Here is a 16625-nt window from a genome sequence, read left to right on the forward strand (position 1 = left end):
GTAAGGCCCTCACAAGAGGCTACAATGTCCAAGTAAAAAAAATCTATTTTTTCAAACATGTTCCCTAATGACTACCAATTAAAGTCAATTTGTATATTTCCCAACTTAAAAATAAATACAGGGCCTCCCTGGTGGCGCAGTGATGCAGGGGACATGGGTTCGTGCCCCGGTCCGGGAAGATCCCACGTGCCGCGGAGCAGCTAGGCCAAAGTTATAGTATCACCTGGATCAATTTATCCCTGATATTTAAATCAAAGAGCCATGGCCGCTGAGCCTGCGCGTCCGGAGCGCTCCACAACGGGAGAGGCCACAACAGTGAGAGGCCCACGTAACACAAAATAAATAAATAAATACAACAAAACTGCCAATACCTTAAATAAATGCTAAAGAAGTCTTACCTTTTCCCTTCTGGCCTGAAAATTTGTGGTGGTATCTATCCCACTCCTATCAAGAGGCTGAAAAAATAAAACACTATTAGAATAGATGGGAAACTTTGAAAAAATATGACTCTCATCACCAATATATAAAAATACTATCTCCTAAAAAGATTTAAAAGTCAACTTACGGAATTCAGAGGAGAAGAAAAAACAGATGGAATTCTTTTTGCATCCTGTTAATGTTGAAATAACAAAATTAAGATTTTTTCACTAAACTCAAATTCTGTTACATTCCTGAATTTGTGATTTAAAAAATTTACCACTAGAGGGCTTGACATCTTCTCTAAAGACTGCAATATCCTCCGAGCTGTTGAACTAGTCACACCATAGGATTGTGCGTTCAGTTGCTTAGCTTTCATCTGTCTTCTGACTGGTGCCTATAATGTAAACCTTGAGTTATTTGTTGGAACCGTAAACTCTAAAGCACATATTTCAGGCAATGAAAATATTTACAAAATAGAATGAAAGTGAGAAGTGAAATAGGATTAACTGTTAACAGCAACTTATCTCTGGGTGGTATCATTAAGCTCATGTTCAACGTTTTTTCTTTATGCCTTTATTGAAAATTCAATTCTCTGAGAAATTACTTTTACAATCAGATAAAAATGATAAAATAGCACATGCTACTCTAAAGACCAGTCAGCTATGTTAAATGTGAAAAATGAGACAACTGGTAAAAAGTTATAGTATCACCTGGATCAATTTATCCCTGATATTTAAATCAAAAAACACTAATGAGAACTGCATTAGTATTAATTATTTTTGGTATTAAATAACTTCTAACTATAGTAACATCCAAGATAGCTAAACAAGACTGTAAACTTTTATTGAAATGGAAATTAAAAATTTTAAACTGACTTGTTTCTCAAATTTTAATATAAGAAAAATTTTAAATACTCGGGCTATTTCTTAATAAATAACTTTTAAAACGTTCTTAAAATTGGAGTTAAGGAAAAATCCTTATAAAGAATAAACATGTACCCTTTAACACACAAGCAATGTTTACAAATTCTAATAGAAACACTTCCTTTTGTCATGAACGCATTATAACATTCCAATAGCCAAGTGACTACCACAAAACATCCAAGTGACTACCACAAATGTAGTCTGGAAATGCTTAATATAAAAAAAATATATGCTCACAATCAAAATATAACTCAGTTTCTATAAATAGCTCATAATATCTGAAAACGTGAATCAAAATAACTACTTTAAATAAGTTTCTCTGATACCAATATTCATTTTATTTTCAGAGTAGCTGCAATATTCTACGTTAGTTTTATTAAGAACTTGGTGCACTGTTTAGGACTGCTGTTCAGGCCAGAGGCTTTGGCAAACATGAGGTAACATTAAAATCCTCGGGGAAAACATGACAGTCTGTCATTGGATTCTGCTGGTCACTGGCCTCTCAGGGCCTCAATTCACAAATCAATAAAATGGAACTGAATTAGAGAATCTTTAATATACCTCCCAGCTCTAACACCCTAGGAAAAGAATAGGAAATAGATTTAACCCCAAATATCAATGATGAACAGTTGGAAGCTCATGTTGACAAGGATTCTAAGGGTATGTCAAGACTCAGCATTAAAAAGTATAGGATTTGATACAAGAAACAGAGGAGGAAGTAGCAGAAATATACTCTGACTTGGACTATTCCATGAATCACAGGCATGCTTCATTTTATCTTCTAATATATGCTGAACTATTTTAACTGTAAAAATTTTGTGAAAAAGAGTAATATGATCCAGTTTAAGCTCTAGAAAAAACTCCAACATCCAGTTAACACTTTAAGTAACAAAATATTGCCCTTCATGAACAACACACTCAGAAATAAGACTCATAATTACTGTCAATTACATATAGAAGCATCCTCTACTTAGGAAAGAAACTACTCCTAAGGACAAGACACAATCTTCATATATACTTGTTTTGTGTCACTTCTATATCATGGATTGTCATCTTCAAATGGATCTCCCTCTCCAAAAGTCTACCAAAAGCCTACAGGCTTAAAGTATTATTACACCTCCATCTTTAAAAGGTCAAAACCTGTAATGTAAGCACCATGACAACATACACATGAAACTGGACTTTTATGATCAAGTAACTCTTGGGACAAAGCACAGAATGATGCAATTTACCTTAAATTGATGTTTTTAAAAAATTAATCAATTTCCAATTGTTCTGTTAATATATGTATGTAAATACAGCTGATTTTGTATGTTGACCTTTATTCTGTGACCTCGCTAAACTCATTTGTAAGTTCTGACAACTTTTTTTTGGCGTTTCTTAAAGGTTTTCTATGTAGATAAGCACGTTGTCTATGAATGGGAGTCATTTTTACTTCTTCCTTTCTAATCAGGGTGCCTTGTATTTCTGTATTCTTGCTGTGGGTCTTGCAGCACAACACTGATCAGTAGCGGTGACAGCAGACATCCTTGTTCTCTTCCTGATATTAGGAAGAAAATACTAACCTTTCACCATGAGTATGATGCTCCCGAAGATTTTCCGTAGACAAAATTTATCAGGTTGAGTAGGTTCCCATCTATTCCTAGGTCACTGAAAATTTTTATCATGAATGGATGTTCGATTTTGTCAAATGTGTTTTATGTATCTGTGGAGATGTTCATTCAGTTTTTATTCTTTAGTTTGTTTCCATGGTAGATCACATTAATTTTCAAATGTTGAGCCAACCTTGCATTCCCAGGATAAACCCCACTTGATCATAATGTAGTATCCTTTTTATATATACTAGGTGCCTTGTGCAGGTAATTCAAGAGAAATACTGGTTTGTAGAGTTCTTGTAATGTCTTTGTCCTGTTTAATATCAGGGTAATGTTGGCCTCATCAATGTGTTGGGAAGTATGCCTTCCTATTGTATGGAAAAGTTTGTATAAAATTGGTATTATTTTTTTCTTAAATGTTTGGTAGAATTTGCCAGGGAAGCTATCTGGGCTTGAAGTTTTCTTTGGTGGAAAGTACTTTAACTATGAATTCAATTTACTGAATAGACTATTTGGGCTATTTATTGTTGACTAATACCAAATAACATAAAATACTTAGGTATACATCCAACAAAATATGTGCAAGGTCTGCGTGATGAATACTACAAAACACTGATGAAAGAAATAAAAAGACCTATATAATGGAGAGACATACTGTGTTCACTGACTGGAAGACTCCATTTTGTTAAGATGCATATTCTCCCCAAATTGATCTTTAGATTCAATGCAATCACAATCAGAATCCCAGCAGATTTGTGGAAACTGATAAGGTAATTCTAAAATTATGAAAAAGTAAAGGAACTAGGAAAGCCAACCTTGGGCGGGGACAGGGGGGTTTGGAAGACTCAGATTACTTGATTTCAAGACTTAATATAAATATATAGTAATCAAGACAAAAGGACAGTGTTGACAAAAAGGTGTATATATATATATACGTGCACGCGGACACAAACACACATCAACGGAAAAGAACAGAAAGTCCAGAAATAGAGCCACATATATGGTCAATTGATTTTCATAAAAGGTGCAAAGGCAATTCAATGGAGAAAATAGTCTTATCAACAAACAGGACTAGAAAAAATGAAAACCAGTATGTTAAAAAAATGAATCTTGATCCACACCTCATACCACACACAAACATTTTACCTCAAAATGAATCACAGATCTAAATTAAAACCTAAAACTATAAAGCTTCTAAAAGAAAACAGAAGAAAGTCTCTGTGACCTTGGGTTAGGCAAAAATTTCTTAGATATGATACCAAAAGCATGAACCATAAAAAGAAGAAAAAATATGCTGAATGTCATCAAAAGTAAAAACTTCTCTTGACAAGATATTGTTCAGACAAGCCAGAGAATGGGAGAAAATATTTGCAAAACATATATCTAATAAAGGACTTACATCCTGAATAATGAACTCTCAAAACTCATTAATAAGAAAAATTTTTTTTAAAAAATGGGCAAAAGGGACAGACGAAATAGGTGAAGGGGATTCATAGGTGTACACTTCAGCTATAAAATAAATAAGTCACAGGGATGTAATGTACACACAGGGAATATAGTCAGTAATATTTTAACAACTTTGTATGGTGATGGATGGTAACTGGTCTTAATGCAGTTGTTTCATAATGTATAAAAATATCAAATCACTATGTTGCACATCTAAAACTAATATTCTATATTAATTATAACTCAGTGAAAAATGTTTTTAGATTTTTTTTTAATGGGCAGTAAGATTTGAATTAGGTACTTCACCTAAGATATACTGATGGTAAATAAGCACATGAAAAGATGCCCAACATCATTAATCATAAGGGAAATGCAAAACCACAGTGAGTTGGAGTTATCACTACATGCCTACTAGAATGCCTGAAATAAACAAAACACTGATGATAACAAGTGCTGACCAGAACACACTTGTAACACTGGTGAGAATGCAAAGTGGTAGCAGCCACTTTGGAAAACACTTTCATGGTTTATTATAAAATTAATGTATATTTACCATCTGACTCAGCAGTCCAACTTCTAGGTACTTACCCAAGAGAAATGAAAATTAATGTTTATAGCAGTTTTATTCACAATGGACAAAAATTAGAAACAACCCAAGCATCCTTTCACTGGTGAGCAGATAAACAATAACTCAGCAATAAAAAGGAACTAACTATTGATATATGCAAATACAGAGACTGATCTTAAATACATTATGCTAAGCTGAATAAGCCACATTCAGAAAACTACACAGTATGTGATTAAGTTTATGACATCCTGGGAAAAAACAAAACTACAGGGAAAGAAAACAGATCAGTGGGTGCCAAGAGGTAGAAGTAGGAAGAAGGGTGCACCGACCTCCGCATAGGCTGCGTGGCCTAGGCCTCAGCTGGCCGCTCACCGCCTGCTTTCTCCGCAGCCCGCCCCTGGGGTCACTCGCTCACAGGCGCGGGGCCCTCATCGGGACGAGAGCACCCACACACACACACACCGCTGCGGGCCCGGGGGTGGGAGACCCGGGGGACACGGACACTGGTGGGTGGTTCGGTGTAAGTAGAGCGGGCCGCGCGCAATGGAGCAAGCGAGGGGGGAAGGGAAAAGAGGAGAGTGAGCGAGGCTGATTTAAAAAAAAAAAAAGGAATTTAGGAAAAGGAAACGGGCCGCAGAGACAGGCCGACTGTCTGTCTGTCTCCCCGCCCGCCCTTGGTGCCCCGGCTTCCCAGCCCCCGCCGCAGTCAGAAATTCACACAAAATGGCGGCTCGGGCCCCGGATGTGCCAAGAGGCTGAGGCGGAAGGAAGGGCGAGGTGGGAGGGGGAACTGGGAGGTGGAGGCGGCGTCACGAGAGAGGCACTCCCGAAGGGCCGCGGAAAGAGCAGAAGGGAGAGAGTGAGGCATAGAAAAGAAAAAAAGAAAAAGAAAAAAAAAAGGAGTAGGAAGAAGGGCTGACTACAGAGATACACAACGTAATATTCTGGGGTGATGGAAATGTTTATTCAGTATTTTGATTGCAGAAGTGGTTACTCAACTGTATGTGTTTAGTTAAAATTCAAATACTGTGGAAAGGGTAAATTTTACTACATGTAAATTATACCTCAATTTTTTAAAAAAGGAATTAATCATCATACTTCCTAAAACACACACACACGGACTTCCCTGGTGGTGCAGTGGTTAAGGATCTGCCTCTTAATAATGCAGGCAACACAGGTTTGAGCCCTGGTCTGGGAAGATCCCACATGCCATGGAGCATCTAAGCCTGTGCGCCACAACTACAGAGCCTGCACTCTAGAGCCTGCGAGTCACAACTACTGAGCCCGCGTGCCTAGAGCCCATGATCTGCAACAAGAGAAGCCACCGCAGTGGGAAGTCCGCGCACCGCAACGAAGAGTAGCCCCCACTCGCCGCAACTAGAAAAAGCCCGCGCTCAGCAACAAAGACCAAACGCAGCCAAAAAATACATAAATTTAAAAAAAAGAATCCACCTGCCAATGCGGCAGACACAGGTTCGATCCCTGGCTGGGGAAGATCCCACATGCCACAGAGCACCTAAGCCCATGCACCACAACTACTGAGCCTGCACTCTAGAGCCCGCAAGCCACAACTACTGAGCCTGCATTCCACAACTACAGAAACCCACGCACTCTAGGGCCCACATGCCACAATTACTGAGCCCACGTGCTGCAACTACTGAAGCCCACGCACCTAAAACCCATGTTCCGCAACAAGAGAAGCCCACATACTGCAACTAGAGAAAGCCCGCGTGCAGCAACAAAAACCCAACACAGCCATAAATAAATAAATGAACGAATGAATGAGTGAATGAATGAATAAATAAATCACAAATAATGTATAAAATGTTCCCTTAGGTCTCAAATAATATTAATATAGCCCCTAAATGAAAAGAATGTAATCCAGAGTTCTATCATTTCGCCAAAGAATAACTAAACCAAAACTCTATTTGAGTGCCAAGTTACTTATTGATTATTAAAAAAAAATGGTTACGAATCCTCCCTCCTATTCAAACCAACCTGATAGGGTGTGTTTTGTAGTTTAGACTGTCTTACAGCAGCTGCTGCCCCACCATATGTTGTTTTTCCAGGGTAAAAAGGAGAATCTCCAAGCTGACTTGTTTTAAGAACTGAAGAATTCCCAAGTGACTGCACAAAAACATAATGATAAATTATAAGCAATAAACACTCAAAACTAACATGGTTAAATCACATCAAATTAGTACTCACAGGAGAAAGTGTTCCAAAGACAGACAAGTTGAATGCTGGTTTTTTTGAGCTGGTGGCAGTGTGCTGTGAGAGTGAATGAGAACGTTCAGCCTCTGGGGACCACAGAGGTGGCACTGAAGTGTTCTTTGAAACAGCTATATCTGAAACAAGAATATGCAATGCATAGTAATGCCACTAATTACAAGGCCTATATTTTTATAAATTGAAAATGACAACCAAGTTAGAAAAAATTATCCCATGAAATTTATTTTTACTACCAAAATTATATACTACCAAATGCCAAGAATACCTTTATCAGAAGCTCTTGAAGAAAAACCACTGGTGGTCGAGATGTTATCATCATCATGCTGAGAGGTAGAATCTTTAATTTCCTTTACGAGGGAAAATCCAGAACTGCCAATTGGGAATGCCGAAGATGTGGAGGGCTGACAGTGTAACGCAGGAGATTCCAACATGGAGAAATTCAGATGGCTCCGATGAAGGGAAGGCCTTGTTAATACATCTGGATAATTTGAAGCAGTACTAGTTGTTGAGGGTTCTTAAAAGAAAAGCATTAATATTATGAATACTCAACTTAGAAAAAGCAATATACTGTCAAAACAAAACAGTGTTTGTTTCAAGAAAATATACTGTATAATAAATATAGTTTCAATTCAAAACACTGAAGCCTCCCATAAGCCCAATTTAAAATATTCTTTAGCCAAAGTTTCAACTAACTGAAATTTACCTAACCTAGTGTCAAAATATACTTCATTATCAAATACACTTCTAAAAGTACAAGCTTCTTGATTTCCCTTGAATTGGTATTATAAAACGTGCTCAATAAGAAAGAAAAAAAACAATAAAATCTGCTCATGGAAAAATAAAAGCAAAGAAGCTATATAAGAAAGTCATAAAACAAAAAGGTAAGTCCATCCCTCCAGAAACAACCCCTATTAAATTTGTATATCCTCTAATGGAATACTATTCAGTCAATAAAAAAAGAATGAAATTTTGCCATTTTGCATCAACATGGACGGACGTGGAGAGTATTAGAAAGTATTATGCTTAGTGAAGTAAGTCAGCAAATGGCAAACAGTGTATGATATCACTTACATGAGGAATCTAAAAAATAGAACTAATGAATATTACAAAAAAGAAACAGACTCACAAATACAGAGAACAAACTAGTAGTTACCAGTGGAGAGACAGAAGTGGGTGGGCACCAGACAGGGGTAGGGATAGTGAGAGATACAAACTACTCCATATAAATGTATAAGCTACAAGGACATATTTATTGTACAGCACAGGGAACACAAGCGATATTTTACAATAACGATAAAGGGAGAATAACCTTTAAAAACTGTGAATCACTATGTTGTACATCTGAAACATATAATACTGTAAATCAATTATATCTCAAAAAAATTTGTATATCCTCTCAGACATTCTGTATGCATACACATTTTCCCTAATCACATAATCATGCTTATGCATTATGTTCTGTGACTTGTTTTTTTCATTTATCATATAATTTTGTCTCCACATACAGAGCACATTCCATGTGAAGACCACATTCTATTTTATCAGACTGATTTAGCATCATTATTTATGTAATTGTTTTCTCAATATTCTATCAAACATACAAGCACTTATATTTGCAGACTTTGTATTCTTTTTGGATAAATCCATGGTTCTTTAAATATGTAAGAGAAACATGAGGAGAAATTATTTAAGAAATATGCCTAAGTGACCCACAAAAAATCTGACTGTAAGTCTGAAATTGGGCCCATAAAGCAGCCTAAGTACTGCAAGGTATCCTCAGAATCAATGGATAAACAATAATTTGTGGAACTGCCCTGTCATACTGGATCAGAGTACATGCTCACTTTTGCTTATGAGAGATACTGTGGATCCAAAGGTTTTCTGTTAAGCTATACTGCATAAATAGTAAATGACAATGTATATTTCCCCCATGCTCTCCAACACTGGATAATAATAACCTTTTCTGATTTCTGTCAATCTGCTGTGTCCAGTGGCATCATTACTATCTGCATTTATTTAAATGACATATTGAACACCCTTCCCTGTTCATTAGTCATTTATATTTCTTCTGTTAACTGCTCATTGATATAGTTTATCTTGCTAATAAAATTAGTCCAATCTAGTTTTTGATCGGTAAGATTAGTGTGACATGATCTGAAATATCACAACTAATTTTTTTCACTGTTGGTTGAAACCATTATTTTTTGGATGGTGTCCTTTGTAATACAGAAAATAATATGTATTTTTACAGAGACTTCTACCATTCCAAGACTAAGAAATAAAAAATTTTACTCTCTTCTTTTTGGTAGTATTGCTTTTATTTCAATATAATGTTTAATCTTGATTCCATATGGAATCAGTTATGATGAAGTAGTCAGGGAATGATTTAGCTTCATTGTTTTCCAAATGGTTAGTCTGTTTATATTCTAAAATAATCTTCTTAAGTAAGCCATCTTTTCCTCACTGATCGAGAAGCCACCACTACCACATAGTAAATTCTAGGAGGCCTTCCCCAACGATATATATCTATACCAGTACCATAATGTTTTAAATCCTATAGCTTTATAACACATTTAATACCTGTAAAAGTTACTGACTTACATCACATTTCCCTTACTCTTTTTCAGGATTTCTCTATTCATTTTCTGGTGTATTTTTAAGAACTTTAGAATCATTTGTGAAGTTTCCAAAAGACTCTCTTCCAGTTAGGCTGGAATAAGTGAGGCCCTAGACTAGCCCTTCTTACTGTAAGTAACTATAAAAGTGGACAATATACATGAGGTAGTAACTTTCAGACAACAGAAAACGGACAAGAAAAACTCACAGTGAGCCCTATCACTACCCAGCTGTCTAGGAACATTTCCAGACCTGGCAGAGAGAGTTGGAGTCAAAGCAAAATACAGTAGGCAGAAATCAGAATTAAGGGTATTGAACAGTAGAAAACTACGCAGGAAGGGGCCTCCAGAAGTCTACACAGGAGTGTCCAGAGCGTGGATGGGCTATACACACACAGAGCAAGACCACCTAAGGCTTACCAAATAGCAGCTGCTATGAAATTGAGAAAAAAGCTACTAGAAGGTTGATCAGTGCTAGGGGAAAAAAGCAGTGCTGAGGACAGTGAAGTTCCAAGACTGCCAGAATTTAGAGGCCCCATAAACACTTCCTTAAATAACCCTGGCATTCAGCTGAGATACCAGAAGAGCTTTCCCTTGAGACCAAGGGCCATGTCCTAGAACAAGACCTGCTGTAAACCCACCTAAAAAGCCACAGAGGAGACAGAGTTTGAAAAAGCCACAGAGGAGACAGAGTTTGGAGGCTAAATCCCTCCACCTTAGGGGACTTAACACACACCTTAGATTTTCCACAGATGGACATTAATAAAACATAAAACTATATAAGAGTTCAAAATGATCATTCAGTAACAACTGCTTGCTGAAACAAGAATCAATACTTCTCAGAGGAAGACAACAGAACCCAGAATCTCCATCCATATTCTACAAAATAATTTAGTCAAAAGTCACTTGAAAAATCACATTTTAAAAAATGCTTCTATTGTTTCACCATGACACATGATTTCTGGCCTGTGGATGACTGACATATTAAGCAATGGTTTCCATATTCCAAGTATAAATAAAGAACAATAGATTTGCCATATATATGAAAAACTAACAGCTAACATCATACCTAATGGTGAAAGACTGATTTTTCTCCAAGACCAGGAATAAGATAAGAATGCCTGCATTCCCCACTTCTATTTAACACAGGATTGGAAACTCTAGCTAGAGTAATAAGGCAAGAAAAAGAAACTAAATTCATCCAAATTGGAAGGGAAGAAGTAAAATTATGTTTTCAAATGATATATCTTATACGCAGAAATCCCTAAATATTCCACCAAAAAAAGTGTTAGAATAAACAAATTCGGCAAAGTAGCAGAATACAAAATCAACATACAGGGCTTCCCTGGTGGCACAGTAGTTGGGAGTCCGCCTGCCAATGCAGGGGACACGGGTTCGTGCCCTGGTCCGGGAAGATCCCACATGCCGCGGAGCAGCTAGGCTCATGAGCCATGGCCGCTGAGCCTGCGCATCCGGAGCCTGTGCTCCGCGACGGGCGAGGCCATAACAGTGAGGCCCGCGTACCGCAAAAAAAAAAAAAAAAAAAAAATCAACATACAAAAATCAGTTTTGTTTCTATACACTAACAATGAACAATCTAAAAAGTAAATAAAGAAAATGATTGCATTATTAATAGCTTCAAAAAGAATAAAACACTTAGGAATTAACTAAGGAAGGAAGTGAAAGACTTGCATGATGAAAACTACAAAACATTGCTGAAAGAAATTTAAGAAGATGTAATAAATGGGAAGACATCCCATGTTCTTAGGTTGGAAGACCTAATGTTGTTAAAATGTCAATACTACCCAAAGTGATTTGCAGATTCAATGCAATTCCTTTAAAAAAACCAATGACTTTTTTTGACAAAATAGAAAAATTCATCCTAAATTTCTTATGGAATCTCAAGGGACCACTTATAACCAAGATAATCTTGAAAAAAAACAACATTGGAGATCTCACACTTCCTGATTTCAAAAACTTATTTCCAAACAGTAATCAAAAGTATGCTGCTGGCATAAAGACAGACAGGTAGACCAATGGAAAAGAATAGAGAACCCAGAAATAAACCCTTGCATACATGGTCAAATGATCCTTGACACAGTGCCAAGACCAATCAATGAATGGGGAAAGGGCAGTCTCTTCCACAAATAATCTTGGGAAAACTGGATACGCACAGGCAAAAGAAGGAAACTGGACCCTTATCTTACACTGTATACAAAAATAAACCCAACCTGTTTTAAAGACCTAACATAAGACCCCAAACTGTAAAACTTATAGGAAAAAAAACAGAGAAAAGCTTCAAGACATTAGTCTTGGCAGTGATTTCTTAGATATGACAGGCAACAAAAGAAAAAAGACATGTGGGACTATATAAAACTTTTGTGCACTAAGACACAATCAAGAATAAAAAGGCAACTTACAGAATGGTAGAAAATGTTTGCAAATCATATATATGATAAGGGGTTAATATCTAGAACACATAAAAGACTCCTATAACTCAACAACAATAACAAATCAAATAACCTGATTAAAAACTGGGCAAAGGACTTGAACAGACATTTCTCCAAAGATGATATACAAACAACCAAAAGCATATGAAAAGATGCTCAGCACCACTAGTCATCAGAAAAATGCAAATGAAAACCACAGTGAGATACCACTTCACACTCATCAGGACAGCTACTATCAGAAAAAAAGAAAGTAATGTTGGCATGCATGTGGAGAAGCTAGAAACCTTGTGCACTGTTGAGAGGAAATGTAAAATGGGTGTGGCCACTGTGGAAAACAGTATGGTGGTTCCTCAAAAAATTAAAAATAGAATTACCATATGACCCAGCAATTCCACTTCTGGGTATATATCCAAAAGAACTGAAAGCAGAGTCTCAAAGAGATGTGTACAACCATGTTTCTAACAGCATTATTCACAAGAGCCAAAGGTGGAAGTAATGTTAAGCATCCATCAACAGATGAATGAATAAATAAATGTGGTAAATACATACAGTGAATGTTCTTCAGCCTTAAAAAGGAAATAAATTCTGATATATGCTACAATAATGTGAATGAACTTTGAAGACATTCTGCTAAGTGAAATAAGTCAGTCACAAAAGATTAAATACTGTATGATTCTACTCATATAAGGTACGTAGTCAAAGTCATAGAGAAACTACAGTGGTGTTTGCCAGGGGCAGGGGGGAGGGGGAATGGGGAATTAGAATTTAATGTATATGTAATAATTTCTTATCAAGCTTGCTCAAGTTAAGACAGAAACTGGCTGGAGCTTCGAAATCTACTGGTATCGGCATTTAAACCTATTGGCATCTAAAGATTATCATATTTCAATTTCTCTGCAGTCAGGATTCATACATATACAGGCTGAAATGTTTCTTAGAGTATTAAGTATTCTAACTTTGTAGTATGTTATATCCTAAAAGTGCTTTTTACTTACCCATTCTCTCATGCCTACAGCAGTTCATCCTATAGGATAAAAGTGATAGGACAACTTTCTAGATATTGGCAGACATTTACTAAATCTAGTATATACAGAAGCTATAGAGAAAAAAGAAATCTAGTATGATATACTTCTACTGGAAGGTATGCTGCTAATAGCAATGCCAGTTTTTTATATTTACAGAGCTTCCTTAACCTCCAAATCAGGCCCAATAAAGGATGCATTTGGGGATAATAAGACTAAATAAGGCCACATCATCTACAGATTCACATCAGCCGTAAATGCCCAGTTTCTAAGAGTACACCTATGATCACATAGTATCAATCAGCCAATGCAGTCTACAACTTCAATCTACTGCTGACTAGCATACTAAATATGCCATTGTGGGGCTCTCAGAGGCCTGAACTCTTACTGAATCAATAAAAATCTAACGGGTACATTATTTGAGGTTCTTCTCACTGATCCATTTCATTACCCTAGCAGAAGAAATCTAGACACCTAATGGCTCACCATCATTAAGACAGTCAGTACAAGGAGGTACATATAAGCAGACAGTTGCAGACAACAGATCTGAAAGGGGCCACAGATTCTATAACTGTCATACTGCACTGTGCTATTTGAAGAATGTCCTATACGCTCCAGCTCCAGTTACTATTAATACAAAAGTTACAGTGGTGAAATTACTATTTAGTAAACAACACTCAGGACTGTTATATCTAAATTATTTTAAGCTTTTGATAATTTTACACTACTTTAAAAGCAAGTATATCTAAGTTATTTTTTGTGGTACGCGGGCCTCTCACTGTTGTGGCCTCTCCCGTTGCTGAGCACAGGCTCCGGACGTGCAGGCTCAGCGGCCATGGCTCACGGGCCTAGCCGCTCTGCGGCATGTGGGATCTTCCCAGATCAGGGCACAAACCTGTGTCCCCTGCATCAGCAGGCGGACTCTGAACCACTGTGCCACCAGGGAAGCCCTCTAAGTTGTTTTGAGAATGCATTGTCAAATTTAAGAGTAATGTTTCACAGAGTAAACATAAACTGATTTGCTACATCTAGTAAGATCTATATTCACCATACTGGGGAGTTATCAACAGTACTGTAGTCACACATGTGACTACAACTATTGAATAAATACTTTGAGAAAGGCGGAGGCAGATTGTGAGACGAGAACTGCCTGGAACTTACAGATTTTAAGACAGGAGCAAGAGTCAGCTCTTAGACAAGACAGAGGGAAAATGCCATCAAGTTTTTGAAGTTAATATCAGAAAGCTGTTCACAATTTGCTTCTAAATAATCAGGGGAGTTAGACGGAGAAGGTAGGTAAATAGATGTGGGAATAAAGAAAACAAAGTCAGCCATAAGCTCGTTGTCTTTGAAGCTGGGTTACAGGTACATGGAGGTTCATTGTACTATCCTCCTTACTTTTGTAGTTTGAAAATTTCCACAATAATTTAAATTTAGAAGTTATTCACAAAGGTGTGTGTAATATACACATAACAGAAAAGCTACCTTACAAACCTAATAATATAATGAATAAAATCCAAGTTGGAATTAACCTTGGCAGACCACTGAATTAATTCCATAATTTCAATGAAAATACAAACGGAAAAGAACTTTACAGATGTAAAATGAGAAACGCCATTAATCTCACAGCTGAATTAAATTCTTCAAGTTAGTTAATCCCCACAAGCATACTCATTAGGATGCAAAAGAAGGTTTCAGTCACTGTAGATATATGCTGCTGCACACTAAAAGTCTCCAGTCAAAAGAAAGAAAGAAGCTGTGGTCCCATTTGATGTCCAGAAAAGAGAACAATATAGAAGCAGTCACCTTAGAGATCTACCAAATAAAACCTCAAGATGGTTGCTGGTAATATATTAGAAAGAAATCTTGAACAGTACAGATATTAAAACTCCCTAAGTTACTCTAATAAAAATAAGCAAGGATTTGAAGACTAAGCCAAACTGAATATCACTAAGAAAACTTAGATTTGCCATTTCTCCCAAGTAAGAATCACTCTTTCAGCCCATTTCACCCTCACTAGTTTTCCCTTATAAGCAAATCAGGCAGGAAAATAAGTTACTAAGTATACCAAAATTAATAGGCACATATCCACATCAATTATTTAGGCAAGACAAGATTTCAGAGTTCAAAAACATTTTTATAATTATAAGTCAAAACATGTAGTGAAAGAAAAAATATATAAACTGAAAGAAACATATACTTGAGGGATAAAGTGGACTTCATCAAAATTTAAAATTTTGTGCTTCAAAGGACACCATCAAGAAGCCAGAATAGGAGAAAATACTTGCAAATCATATACAGGTAAGGGCTTATATCCAGAATATGTGAAGACCTCTTTCAATTCAACTATAAAAAGACAAATAACCCAGTTAAAAATGGAAAAGGGGGATCTGCATAGCCATTTCTCCAAAGATGTATAAATGGCCAATAAGCATGAAATAAGCTCAATAAGCTCATTATTAGTCATCAGGGAGATGCAAATCAACACGAGATACCACTTCACGTCTACCAAAATAGGTATAATTTATGTTTTTTTAAAAAAGGAAAATTAGTCTTTGTGAGGTTGTAAAGAAATTGCATTCTTCATACACCGCTGGTGGGAAGGTAAGATGGTGTAGCCACTTTAGAAAAACAGTTTTTCCTCAAAATGTAAAATTACCAGATGACCCAGCAATTCTCCTCCTAGGTATATACCCAAGAGAAAACATATCCACACAAAAATGTGCATAGTAATACTCAAACTGGCACTGTTCATAATACCCCAAAAGTAGAAACAATACAAATGTCCATCAACGGATGAATGGATAAATAAAATGTAGTTTCTCCATTCCATGAGCTATTACCTGGCAATAAAAAGGAAGTTCTGATACATGCTATGACATGGATGAACCTTGAAGACATTATGCTAAGTGAAATAAGCCAGTTACAAAAGACCACATATTTTATGATTCCATTTATATGAAATGTCCAGTATACAGATTGGTGGTTGCCTAGGGCTGGAGGGGTAGGGATGGGGAGGGACTACTAATGGGTATAGGATTTTGCGGTGATGGGGAGGGAAGGATGGTGATTAAAATGTTCTAAAATTGACTGTGGTGACTGAACAACTCTGTATATACCAAAAACCACTGAACTATACAATTTAAATGGGTGAGTCCTATTGTTAGGTGAAGTACATCTCACTAAAGCTGTAAAAAATATATAAAGTGAAATGACAGAGTAATATTCCCAAATATGTCACATTCATGGGTTACACTGAAGCTATTTAATACTTGTAAACTCCACAAAAATGCCATAAACGGATCCACAAAAGCATTTAAAATGCAGGGTCACTCAGTGGTAAGATTAATGAAG

General features: G+C 36.7%; 1 protein-coding gene across 1 annotated transcript in view; it reads right to left on the reverse strand.

The window, feature by feature from the left end:
• Nucleotides 1-16625, reverse strand: part of NUP153 (nucleoporin 153) — a 74335-nt gene that overhangs the window by 36648 nt on the left and 21062 nt on the right. The window contains exons 3-8 of the mRNA XM_027128450.1: nucleotides 7450-7698; nucleotides 7161-7300; nucleotides 6951-7079; nucleotides 698-814; nucleotides 566-610; nucleotides 399-455 (exon numbers count right to left, since the gene is read on the reverse strand). Of these exons, the coding sequence (XP_026984251.1) occupies nucleotides 399-455; nucleotides 566-610; nucleotides 698-814; nucleotides 6951-7079; nucleotides 7161-7300; nucleotides 7450-7698 (737 nt within the window). The remainder of the gene's footprint in view (nucleotides 1-398; nucleotides 456-565; nucleotides 611-697; nucleotides 815-6950; nucleotides 7080-7160; nucleotides 7301-7449; nucleotides 7699-16625) is intronic.

Source organism: Aethalodelphis obliquidens, unplaced genomic scaffold (genome assembly GCF_003676395.1).
Source record: "Aethalodelphis obliquidens isolate GAN/ISIS:26980383/991018 unplaced genomic scaffold, ASM367639v1 scaffold34, whole genome shotgun sequence".
NCBI lineage: Eukaryota > Metazoa > Chordata > Mammalia > Artiodactyla > Delphinidae > Aethalodelphis > Aethalodelphis obliquidens.